The sequence below is a fragment of the Cydia splendana genome, chromosome 2 (assembly GCF_910591565.1).
Source record: "Cydia splendana chromosome 2, ilCydSple1.2, whole genome shotgun sequence".
Classification (NCBI taxonomy): Eukaryota; Metazoa; Arthropoda; class Insecta; order Lepidoptera; family Tortricidae; genus Cydia; species Cydia splendana.
Window position 1 is genome coordinate 22,889,479 of NC_085961.1, and position 13,930 is coordinate 22,903,408.

The 13,930-nt window shown below is 38.3% G+C and overlaps 1 protein-coding gene across 1 annotated transcript in view; it reads left to right on the forward strand.

The window, feature by feature from the left end:
• Positions 1–360: 360 nt before the first annotated feature.
• The window catches only part of LOC134806027 (uncharacterized), a 41,826-nt gene continuing 28,256 nt past the window's right edge, over positions 361–13,930 (forward strand). Inside the window, exons 1-2 of the mRNA XM_063779234.1 lie at positions 361–812; positions 1,919–2,088. Of these exons, the coding sequence (XP_063635304.1) occupies positions 745–812; positions 1,919–2,088 (238 nt within the window). The 5' untranslated portion in view covers positions 361–744. The remainder of the gene's footprint in view (positions 813–1,918; positions 2,089–13,930) is intronic.

Consider the following 13,930-nt stretch of genomic DNA (forward strand, 5'->3'; position numbering starts at 1 on the left):
TAGACTGTTTCAAACTTGAGTTGTTTCCTATCTGGAAAAGGAGTCGAGAAGACAGGAGTCTTGTGATTTTTTTTGAAAGAAAGACTACTTTTCGGCAAAGATTTGATAATGTCTGTGACCCTTGTCTTAGGAGTAATTATTTTTGCATTTGTTACCACCATCAAGTTGTTACCACTGGTCTATTTTCTCATATTTTAGCACGGGGAACTGAGAATTTTTTTTTCAGTTGTTGCCACTGGGGAGTGGGGAGTGGGGATAGGTGAGAAAAAACCCAGTTGTTAGGTACTACTGGTAACATTAGTCTATATTCTATGTATAGTCTGACATCCGAATCCAATAAAATGTTGGGACCTATTATATTCTAAAGAAGTGGCTACAAAAACATCAATTTGATTGTCATTTAGATTCACCTAATAGCGCTTGTTCAAAGGTTGTAGTAGCGAATAGAGTTGGGCGAAGCCGGCTCCGCGGGCATTGCGCGCTCGGCGGTCCCCGAAAGCACACGCGCGCTTAGTTACGCAATTGACGAGTCCTCGTCCCGTCCGCGCCTCGCGTAACTTATCAACCACAACATAATTCCACGCTGCGTTACGAAATTCATCAATCCTTTACGAGACCTTCAGTTAACTTCAATGTTGTCTGAAACGGTTTTTGATCGTGACACGGTTAAATCAAATATGTGCACGCGCATGTCCCAATGGTGATTTGTTTTGATTGTTAGTAGGCAGTTTTTGGTTTGCGAAGATGATTAGGATAAAAGTTTTCTTCACGTTACTCGTGGTGTTGCTCTGCATAGCGGCGAAATCAGGCAAGTTTGTTTTCAATTACCTAATTTCTGTATATTTATTTACCAAGTAGAGTCAGCAGCAGAAGTAGCTAATCGGTGAGCAGGTATATTCAAAATAATCTGAACACTTACTTTTTTATATGATTAAGTACATGATGTATGTACCTACTTACTTAGTTGAAATTTTGGATTTAAGAATAGACTATTGATTTTGGATTAGGTACTGGCCCGCTTAGCGAATTCTATTCTAACGGTGCTTGTAAACATATATATAGCGGTTATATTTATATCTTTATTTTCTTTTAAATTTAATTTAGTCTCCATCACCATTCGGTGTTACGTTTACAAATGTTACCGCTTACCGCTGTTATTGTTACTTCACAATTGACATATTTTAAATGAAAGTTTACAATAATAAAACTTACAAACTATTATTAAGATTAATAAATAAAAATTATATCCATCTTTTTAAGTTCCCTAAATCTGTCCCCTGCGGAAGGGTGCCCATAAAGGCTGGCTACATTCCCACGCTATGCCAATCCTTTGGCCAAAGAGAATATAATCACTACGTTGCCTTTGGCCTCAGTTGGGCCTATTGTTACTTAACTTTTTAATGTGGCGCTAGGTAAATTACCAGCCTAAATGTGCCCAATTCCCGCCATACATTAACAGATTTTTCCACCAGATCTGAAGGACACATCGGTACGTATATCCTTAGCTATTATCACAATAGCAAGTCTAAGAGAGAGAGAAGAAAAATCCATGGATTTCCTTGACTAATCTTTCCGTCAGGTTACGCGAGGGTGGGACCATTTCGCGGTACTTTCGCAGAGCTGCTGGACCACCCCAGGAGCCAAGACCTGTGATCGATGCGGCAAGAAATGCCGGTCGGCTATTGGTCTATTCAGTCATCGCACTAGGCTGTAGACTACCTCCTCAAAATACCTTCTTTAGTCGCTATCTAATTATCTTCTAAGATGCTGTGGCCAATGATGAGGTAATATTTAGCTAAATTTAGGTACGAGTGCACAAATTGGTACGCGCCAGAAAGTTTATCAACCTTTCGATTTTTTTTTACCAATATTTATTATGCTTCAAGAAATGATTGTCTACTTAAACGATTTCAGAGAGTTCGGAGACAGGGCAGCGCGTGAAGCGTATCCGGGCCGACAGCACGCCGGTGGCGCGCGACCCGGCGCAGGCGCTGGACGCGCCCGAGCCTGACGCGGCGGCGCCCGCGCCCGTCGCCTTCCTCAGCCCTTCCGTCAAGGAGTATCTGGAGCTCGGCATGGCGATACCCGGTGAGTTTATGTAAAGTTCAAAAGTATGTAGAGTCAACCATGGTATAATAATATACTCCGCCTGGTACTCCATTCCGAGATTCGCGTATGACCTAACTGACACGCGCCTACGTCATCATGCTGTTTACAGGTTCTCAAACTTTGAAATGTGGGAGAATTTTAACCAACGGTGAAAATTATTTTAACGGCATTAATTTTAAGTTATTCATGTAGAAACATAGTAAAATAAAACAAATCTAATGTATTAAATTAAACTTTATTTATCTATACAAGACAAACGTTTAAAAAACTAATTCACAGTTACACATTAATTACCAAGCTTACGACGTGAAAAGTTTGGAAAACACTGCGACTGCTGACACTGAGCGAGAAGGAAATAACAATTAACACGCGTTCGACAAGGATGACGGTCAGGGCATGAAGTTATCTAGATCCGAATTGTCAAATGTGCACAGCGCTATCCTGTGTTGCCAGTAGTATAAACAGAATTACCCGAAAGTCTGAAATTTCTTTCGTGAATCGGAAGATATTGCTAACGAGTAATTAAAAATGACGTGTTATTGTAAAATTTAAGCTAAAATACATATAAATGAAAATTATAAAATTATAAAGAAATATTTTAACTTATTAACCATAGGTATAATGTACCCATGTAACATGTTATGTTGAAATAAAGTGGCAATGTTATTGTGACGTAGGTCCGTGTCACTCTGGGAATGGAAGACCATGTTTTATTAGACCATGGAGTCAACCACAAAATATGATAAGCGAATAAGGCATCGTAACATTTGTAACCAAAAATAAAAACAGCACCATCTGTATACGAACCACCGCTGATGTACCATCCGTGATTGTTGATCCATTTAGGGTCCTAGCTAAATTGTCAAACTGCACGACGGGACTTAACCGCGTATTTAAGTTTTAAGATTTACCTCCGACGTTTCGAGGACGGCGTTGTCCCCGTGGTCTCGGAGAATACTGGCTCAAGTTGACATCAACATCTTCTAGCCGCGCGAGTTTTTCGAACTACCCGCACGTGTCCCGTCGTGCAGTTTGATAATGTTTAATAATCGTGAAAGTTTAAATCAGTGTCTAGCTAAATTGGTTGTTCAAGACTTACGCTAATGGAAAGTCCAATTTAGCTAGAACCCTAAATAGGTCATCAATCGCGGTTCGTTACTCCCTATAGGTACCAAATTCTTTACAGAAACTTGTAGGTACAGTCAGCGTCGTATAGCATCCAAAGTATTCAAATAGTTCGGTACGCCATACATACATATTACATATATGGTATGGTACAGCGTCATATGCCTGCTATATGATGCTGACTGTACTTATTCAGTCGATCTGTTTCTGTGATAATTAAATTCAATGTGTGAATTAAAAGCACAAACTCATAGATATAAACAGCCTCTCGCGATAACCACAAATTACCGGCTCCGTTCCGTAGTCTATTTTTTTTTCATGATCTTTGACACACTTGCTCTCTTAGCACTATTTTTTTCAGCATTGACTAACTTAGTCTTAGCTACTTTTACTGCGGACTGAACAGGCGGCTTAGCACGGTCGCGTTTTTATCCCTTGTCACCATGCCTGTCACGTTCTAACAAGTATGTAAGTGCGAAAGGGACGCGCATAGTGATAGTCGATAAAAATGGAACCGTGCTGAGCCCGCAGGATTGTTTCGAAAAATTTATTTAGAAGTACTTAAACTTTTTTATTTTGATTTTGAGTGACAATTAACAAATCAGGATCACTGTTTACATATCACTTTAATAAGATATGGGGTATCTGAAGGTGCGGACTATACCTTTAAAAGTTTCAACTTCTGTGTATGTGGGTCTTAAGAGCCCATCAACGTGCACACTAGCCTAGCGCCACTGCTAAATAATCGTGATTATTTAATTTAACGAAAGATATTAAATAAAGGGGGCCGCAACGTACTGTATTTTGTATTTAAGTACCTTATGAATACATCAAACTAGTTTTTATGTTGCTGGATACGTCAATCTATGCGTCCAAAATTAAAACGGCCGTTTTTGTTTTGAGTTCATAGATCTAGTGTGCACGTTGATGGGCTCTTATCATGATCATATGCCTATTTCTAAGCCTCAACTAACTATGCATAGGCCTTGTATTCGATTAACGGCCGCTCTTATCAAGCTCTTAAATAAATAAAATAAAATAAATAAAATAGCCCTTTATTTCGACCTTAAATTTCAAGTAATATAGTTCTTTTCAGGTTATTAAATGTTTGTTAAAATAGTCAAACATAATACATAAAAAAATATACAGGGTGGGCCAAAAGGGTGTTGGCAGTTTGAAAATTGAATAAAAAAAAACTTCAAATCGTACAACATTATTAATACTACTTTTAAAAACACAAGTTATGGAAATTTTATGACTCAAAATAATGTGTAGATTAGTGGCCCACCTGAGTTTCTTGGCACTCGAGATCGGGGCTGGGTGGTGGCCATTTGTTATCATTCCTTTCGGAAATGAGATTAGACTCTAATCTCATTTCATTAGAGCATCTGATTGGCAAAATGAAGTCGGTTATTCGAATCATTTGGTTTTAATTCATAAACAAACTTAATCTTTTAAACCTTAAGATGTAAATGCTTCAAAACTTGTCGCAATCACAGAATAACTAATAGTACTACCGTACAGAAAATTCACTTCTTCACAAAAAGTCACATTTAGGTATAAAATTATACCTATACTCGCCGCCTGCACGCAAAATTGAAACTTATATACCTACGTAACCGCGCACGAACCATGAATCTTCCTTGCGCGCCGCAGTTTTATGACCGAGCTGTGAGTGTCGGCACAGGGTTGAAACTTGACGAGTTTTTGTACCTATACCTACCGATTTATTATTTTTAAGATAAATATGGAGGAATTACAAACGTTGATTCTGTAAACATATTTTTTTTATCCAGAGATAGTATGTCTGATTCTCACGGCAGTAGATATGCCACAGCCGTATTCATTTGAAAATATGTCGGTCAATTCCTAATATTGTTTCTGGGCAACCAATAATCATATTAAATTGGTCTAAAGCGCTTTAGTTTTATGCAAACAAAACGAATCAATAAGTTATCGAATTTGATTAAGTAAGTACTTAGTATTTATGTTATGTTTTAAAGTTTAAATTCACCTTTCAATATCGTGCGGAATTTAAATAATTGTTATTTCTGCTTCCTTGCTCTTCCGTTTATTCAGACATCCGTAAACAGAACAATATGTTTCATACGGATTAGATTGAGATTTAGGTTTCGAAGCCATTGTGTATTTTCAATTTTGCGCGAGCGCCATGTGACACGACCAGCGGGCTCAGCACGGTTCCATTTTTATCGACTATCACTATGCGCGTCCCTTTCGCACTTATATACTTGTTAGAACGTGACAGGCATGGTGACAAGGGATAAAAACGCGACCGTGCTAAACTATTTATTAATCTGTGACACGACTATCGTGCGAGCCGAGCGGTAGCCCACTGCCATACGCCGGCCGCCGGCCCGCGCGGCGCGCCGGCCAAATGTACCTAAACGGCGCAGTGACACCCCCCTGTCGCAATGTTAAATTTTTTTCTCAAAAATGGACGGCAAAGTCGACTTTGCCGTTTAAAAAATAGGTCGCGAAGCGCGTAGTTTATGGTCAGTCAAAAATTAAAAAGTTAAAAACATTGCAGTCTCGATTTTGGGACTGCAATGTTGCATACAAATTCCATTATTTGTCGAGTTCCAAACTTTTTAAAAGTTGAAATGGCCATATCAAATGAAGGCACAAGCCCATTAAACAGCCAAACAGAAGATTAGTACCGCGACTATTTAGCTGTCTCAAATAGGTTGGCGTATTTTCGGCAGAAAAATACACTTCTATTTTTTTATTAAAAAAATAAAAAGGCGGCAAAGCTAATTTTTTCTACTTTTTTCTGTGAAAATATATACGTAAGAACGTTGCTTTTGTAAAATATTTCTATGATATTTATATTTCTTGCACCATTTTTGAGAAAAGCACTATATATGACTCGGCTGGAAGGCTACTTGCTGGCTTCGGATTCAATTAAACGGACTCCCAAGGTCGTCCGTTTAAAACGAATCCTCAGCCTGCAAGTAGCTACTTCCGAGCCTCGACAATAATGTACTATTACTGTCCATAGCCCAAACTCTCTTACGCGTTGATTGTTGCGGATTTTGCCGAACTCTAACTTCTAACGTCTAACTTGCCCCACAATGTCGGCCGTTCTCTCAGAGGCTGGACGTCCGCCTGGCATTATTGCTATGGTCGAGCCGGTTGTTTCAACCATTATGATCAATTTGCGTATAACATTAACACTTGGAACCTCACGTTAATCTCGTAAATGGTATTCCTGTCGATACACCCATCGTGCAGTAATCACCGATTTAGGGTTTTGGTAAAAAGCTCATACACAAAATGCAGGCTCCGCTCCTGTGTACTGCTCTATGCCGATTAAATTTCCACGAAACGAGGCGTATGGCAATAGAGACCACCGCCGCACCCCGCCAAGCGGTTTCGAAAAATTCAAGATTAAAACTACCAACACCCTTTTGGCCCACCCTGTACTTAAACATTAAAATTCATTGTCATTTCATTTCCTTAGAGTTGCCATCGGTCGACTTGGCTCCCGGGATAGGCCTCCCCTAAGACCTTCCATTCCTTACTGTTGGTTGCTCTTCTTATATATGTCCATGTTGGTCCAGCGATAGCTCTAATGTCATCTTCCCATCTGCGGTAAGGCCGATCTGCCTCTTTTCCTTTTCCCGTCTTTGGGGTACCAGGTTGCTTAGAGAACCAGGACAAAAATTGTTGTAACAATTTTTGTCCTGGTTCTCTAAGCATGTCAAGCTCTTACTTTGATGTAATTATCCTACGACATAGGTTGAAGGTTTTCACGACTTGATGGAACCAAGGAAGTACGCAATCCTTTGTTCAATTGGCTGCTGAACATCAATCAAGTTAACATGTGACGTCAACATACGTTTAAAAGAATCGTGTTTTGTTTGATATCGCGTGGGCGACTTAGTAGGATCCTCATTTGTCAAAGCTTTTTGTAAAGCAAATCATCCAAGCTTGCGTACCTACTTAAATATGCGATGTTACGAAGGTGACATCAATGATGTTCCGCATATTGTGGGTCATACCACTGACGTAATGGGTCATAGATTAGATAGGTGTCTATATCTAGAAACGGTAGGTAGCTACCTAACTTTGAGACATCGGGTGTTGAATATTGAGTATATTGACATTATTAGCAAAGAGGAAAGAGGAAGAAGATTTCAACGAGTTAGGTATATTAATTAGGTATATAAAAAAGTACCTAACCAACTAGGTATTAAGTGTGCGATTGTAGAGGCATAAGAAGAACTATTATCTAATAATTCACTTGTTAATAAAATAAAATAAACAATGGTCGGAACTAAATTCTTCACACTCTTTTCTGTGTGGTACCTATATTTCTTTGATATACGAAATGTGAAATGCTTGACAAACAAGACACGTTTTTTGCGTTTACAGATCAGATTAGTCATCAATTGTCTTGTGAAGTTTAATGTTAATGAGTCTTAAGTTAATATATTTTCTCTATTGTTTAATGGAAGTTCCGGTTCGAGTTCGAGCCCCATAATGTATTTTATATTGAATAGATTACTTGTTTGCCCGCTACGTATTTACCTAACTTTCGGCCCTGACATTTAGTTATTGGAAAGATTGTATTATACGATGCCTAATAAATTTTAACATTAGTAAAAAATGCAGATAGATTTTAATAGGTATTTAATAAATTCTGGCATTTTCAGGTTCTGTAAGACCTTCATAAATATATGAAAAGTATCCAATAAATAAATTCAATTTAGTGGGAAATGCATTTCTAAGTAGGTAGGTGTAAATTAACTACTTACATAATGATATTTTTGCGGTATTTCCGGACCGATACGACCCTGAAACCTTGAAGAAAAGAGCTTCCTCCCATCTTAAAGGCCGGCAACGCACTTACTACAATCCCTCTGGTTTTGCGGGTGTCTAGGTATGGGTGACGGTAATCGGTTACCATCAGGCGATTCGTCTGCTCGTTTGCCTATTATTAGGAGTTATATCATAAAAACGTTACAAAATACATTTCATTATAAACCTACTCATTATCCCTATATGTTACTACATGACCCTATATGTAGTAACATATAGGGTCATAAGTCACAATTTAGTTTATTTTTTAAATATTATAAAGCACCTATGATTTGTAGTTTCTTCTATAAACTTTGCAACTTCGCTTCGATTACCATGAAATAATAATGACGTGCGCATAAAATTGAATATCGTTCCATATCAGCCAGCAAGGCGCAATGTATCATGCCAACTACTGTCACTACTCGTACTTACGACACGACCCAACGTGTTAACTGCATCAACATATGTATCTAGTAATGCAATTGTTCCACTATACTTGCAAATTTATTACCGTAACACTATGTATTTATGCAAACAGTGATAAGTACTATACGTATGTAATTTGTGATTGAAAGAAAGTCATTGTCTTAGTGATTAATGAATGCTGATGTAGACGTGGGCAGTACCGCCCTAAAGTTTCAAGGTGAGTCCATGGTGCCGTGCCGAGCGCAGCCTTGCGATCGCAAATCCGTTGTCTTAGCTTTAGATCAGCTAGGGATTTGCTTCAGATCTTAATTGAGCTAACAATCACGCATTATGAACAAGGTCGGAGTCGTGTGCTGTGCGTCGCTTCAGGCATCCGTTGTTCAAATAATTGCTTGCACAATCCGTGCTACCGACATCGGCTTTTATTCTTCTAATTATTTTTATCATTAATAATTATTACTATCAATAAATCGCTTAAAAATAATTAGGATCACAGACGTGATAGAGCGCCTACATTTTAGATATTATTTAGTTTTAGAAAAATACATTTATTTAACTGTACCTATGCCGTATAAGATTAATAACATGCTATTTATAGGTATCTACCTATACACTGTTAGATCTGAAACAAGGTAAATAGAATAAATGTTATAAATATGACTCATTAGAAACCTCGCTCGTCCGAGGCCTATTCGCGTGCGAGAAGAAAACATCGGGTACCTATTATTTGTAGGATAAAGGATGACTCCCGCTAGACCAGGCCGTGTCCGGGCCAGAGCTTCCGGCGCTTATTTTTCTATTATGACATGACAGGTGATCACGTGATGCTTTCCATAGAAAACGATGGTCACAGCCCAGTCTAACGTGAGTCATCCTTAAGAAGTTCCGTAGTCTAGTGCTTTGGAACTATACTCAGGTTTAGTTTATTAGCATATAGGTAGGTATTGCAGATGCATCGTTTGCCGTGCCAGAGATTAGGAAATAGATAGTTTATTGGCAACGCATGTCTTTACGCACGTTTAAATGGGCCTCCTTGTGTCATCCGTTCTAATGCTGCATTAATATTTATACTCCGTGTATACAGTGGAGAGTAGATAATGTTATTTTTCCAGATATTCATAAATCTAATTTGTTCATTTACTTCAAGTACTTAAGAACTAGCGTTAGTTTATTTACCTACTGACCTACTTACTGATCAATCCCAACAAAATTAAAAACAAATTGGTCTTCGGGTCAGAGCCACTAAGTGCCTCCATAGTCGGCAGTCATAATCTGTCAAATAATATTTTCAGAAGGTATATTGAAGGTTACCTACTGTTAGTTTCTGTACCTACATATTTTCATTAATATTGGCTGCAGTTAGGGTTGCCAGATGGTCGGGATTTGGCGGGATTCTCCCGATTTTTAGCATGTGTTCCCGATTCCCGACAAAGTGAAAATTGTCCCGAAAAACAGCTTCACGTTATGAAACAATAATTTCAATTTCCGACCTGTCGTCGAGCGACCCACGTCGAGTAGCTCGCCGCCGTGATTTGTTTTTCTTTGTTCAAGATCTTAAAGCATTTATACTATTTTTATATAAAAACATCTATGGGCAGAGCAGCTGACGTAGTGCCAATAATGTAAAATATTTCATACTTTAATTTGAATGTTTTTTTTCCCGACTTAAGTCCCAAAATCCCGAAAAATTGATATTTTTTCCCGATAATAGCGCCTTTGGATCTGGCAACCCTAGCTGCAGTGCAGTTCATACGTAATAATTAGTTTAGTGTTAGTAAATGCGACTCTACGTGACATTACATACGGGGCCTGAGGTCGCCACGAAGGCAGTCATGTGTGGGCATTATGAATCTCAACTACCGTAGCAAGACCCTTTAGATCGGTACAAGTCAGGTCTATCGCCCCAGAAATGTGACCGCCCGCGAGGGTCAATCTGACTGGTGTAACGTGCGATCCAACTGCACACGCATTGCGGTCACTGTGCGTTGTCGGAAATAATGCACTCTGACCTCCGCGGTAGAGACATAATAGATAACTTAGTCATAAGATCATAACTCATAAATTCATTCATAGCTTAAGTTTTTAGGTCATGGTAGTTGATACTACGGTCGAAAGTGCCAAGGTCGATCGCTTGCCCTAGGCTCACTTAGAAGCGCTCAATTAAGCTTTTGCATTTTTGTGGATGCGGTTTAACAACAATTTACATAATTATACTTAATCGCTTTGCAATATTTATGCAAATTTGCATTTCACTTCACAAATGGACGTATAAAAACATGTCAAGCTATTGCAGTGCACTTCACCACTAACCTATTTGCTCGACCAAACGGTTGGTTAGAAAAAGATATTTGTAATTGATAGTTATGATATATTGTCTCAGTGTCGAAGGAGCAGACGGACGATAAATCATGCAAATGTTGCTTTTATGCGGTCCTCTCGTTGGAGGCAGTTTAATAAAAATGCCTGTAACAAAACTAGTTGGCAAACTGGTTTGGCTGCTGGTCTAGCAAGCCCGATCTGGGAATAACGCGCAGAGGATGCGTACGAGATGTATGGGTCGTCGCCATAAGCGGTTTAAATGAGTGCCTACCTTACCTACTTCACGACCGCAGCCGAGCCGCTCGGAACACATGTTCATAAACATTTTTAGGCACGTACCCTAACATTTTTAATCAGTAAAATTCATGTATGTCTAAATGATAAGCCTTATCATAATCATTCTTTGCTTCGCGATCATAATTTCTCATTTTCGTTAATCATTCTATAAATTTACATGAAAGACTATTTTAATTACCAAGCAATAAAGCTGAATCATTTGTAAATAGTTACCTAATCCATTTAAAAAACACAAAGATGATGTATGTTTGAAGGTTCCTAGCAGTCATCTGTTCAATCTCGCTACACAATGGGCATTGGAATTATATCTCGCTATAAAAATGAATAGCTCCAAGCCTACAACGCGTAGCATCGCGCGTTGAATTCTTTTACTTAGCGCACTTCGCGCCGAATTATCAATTTGTTTTCAACGTATGAAGCTTAGTTGAAAGAACCTAATTACGTGATGCAACATAAACACATTGCTTAGCAATTTTATTAAAAATGTTATTGTTAATCCGTTTATTTTAAATAATTTTATTAGCATATCTGAAGCAAACTAATTAAGCTTTAGAAACTCTTTAAGTGTGTTTCAGTTGGACACAAGTTATCATTGAGTTCGGTTCGTAATAAGGATTTATTAACACGAGTTATCAACGCATGGGCGTGGTGTTAAATGACAATAAGCACTGGTTTGTTTGGCTCTAAGCATGGCGTTTGGCGTTGCGAAATGTGTAGTTACGTGGTCCCCGGGCAAGGCTGCAGGCTCCGCTGGTGACATTTAGCGCGACAATGATAATTGTTTCCTGCGATCACGTAACTTTTGACAACAAAACAATGGTATTGGTGGATAATTGCCGGCGCATGCAAGACGTGGCCCGGCCGCAAATACCTTTGCCCTGTGCCAATACAATGCGTGTGCCAGCCACATATACAATGACATACCTATATGTAGGTATATCGGGTGGAACAGAACGAAGGACTTTTACGCAAACTGGAAATTGTTCAGGCTACGTTCTTTATTTTTCACTTATTAATCACGTCAATATTTCTAACCGTTTTTGAGATACAGCTTGTTAAACATTAGTGCAAGAATCTGTATGTTTCAACCCTAACAGGTAGATCTTATTGAATGACATGACATGTGTCTTTAAATTGACACGTGTGTGTGTGTGTGTGTGTGTAAATAACTTTGTAGGGTTGTCACTGATATAAAAATATTTCATTTTAATAATTTTATTTTACTTTTAAATCCAGCTTTACTATTATAATAACTCGATTGTAGATCACTTAGATAACACTAACCTTTCAGCTCAGTCTCTAGAAATGTTCCACCCTGTATAAAATATACATTTACTATCACCGTCTTCAAAAACATTTTTAATAGAAAAAAAGTTTCCTCAGAAAAATTAAACGGGGTGTTTTGTTTGCAATAGGTTAACACAACATTTAACATTGATATTCTTCAACGGTTTAACATTACATATCCTACGTACTCAATCAAATTGCATATGGTAAAATTAACGTATCTTCTTAACTGTTGCAAACGTAATATCCTTGACCGACTCATGTCTTAGCGAGATGGAACAATACTTGCGAATTTTCTAACGCTAACGCTAAATATCTTGTTGCTTGCTCTACATATGCACATATGAAATATTGTAATCATATGATGCGCTATTAGTCAGGTGGTCATTAATAATACGTGTTGAATGGCGGAACACTCGAGTGGCACTGGTAATATAACAACTAGGGCTAAAGTTGTTCTAGGTCCTATATTTATGGTGATACAGTCTAAAATCGGTTATTATTGCATATGACGTGTCGGGTGCGGTGTCGCGGCGCGCTTGCGCCATCGGTTGCGCCACCCGGTCCTGTAGTGTAGGTATTGTGCATGATAAAGATAACGTCAAAACAAGCTTCACTTACCTACACCTTTTATTGCCTTATGTGCCAATAAGTCTTCAAATAACCTTCAAATTGTCGTCTGTCAGTCTTCAAATTGAATTGCTGTAAATGCTGTCCTGCATTTTGCGTCTGTCAATATATGATTTAGATATTATCCGCCTGTCTATATTTTTTATAGTATTGGCCTACAATTTCTAATATATCAAAACAACTTCAACGTTTCTATTAAGGCGATATGATTCGACTCATCAACGAATCTGAGGGGGTGAGGTGCGCGGCAAACCGTGAAGCCCCGCCCGCGCGTCCCGCGACCCGCTCGCCGAGATCGTGAGCGCGCGCCGCGCACGGTAAACATAGCAGACGGGTCACAGTATAATGATCTTATGATGGCAGTATTTTAACTAGACCGAGAAATGGTCACGTTTTAGAGTTTTTATTGTATATGTACGTATGTATTTTTTGCATTACGTATTTCTGATCATTTCATGCAGAATTATTATTTTTATATAGACATGTGTACTTATTATTGATCAGTAAATAACGTTTTAATTTCATGGCAGCGTGTTCGAGTTAAATTACCTAAAGGAAAGTAACAATTTTAAAGGAGACGGTCAATTAAGGGTTCTATTTATAAAGGTTATTAACCTTAATCAATAATTTTACTTTACAGATTCCTTTAACTCAATAACGCTGCCGTGAAATTAAAACGTTGTTACTGATCAGTAGTACTTATTTATAAGCTCTAAAAACAAAAAAAAAACAGTTTCAAAGTAAATTTCTGATAACTTTTTGTCAGTGCAAGCCTTATGGTTTCGTCTTGGCAACATTTTACATGAAAATGTTTTGGTGGGTCTCATTATCACAATTTCCAATACTTTTGTTGCCTAACTTAATAAATTATTGTTTACAATACCTATCGACTTTATACCTACTTTAATGATCA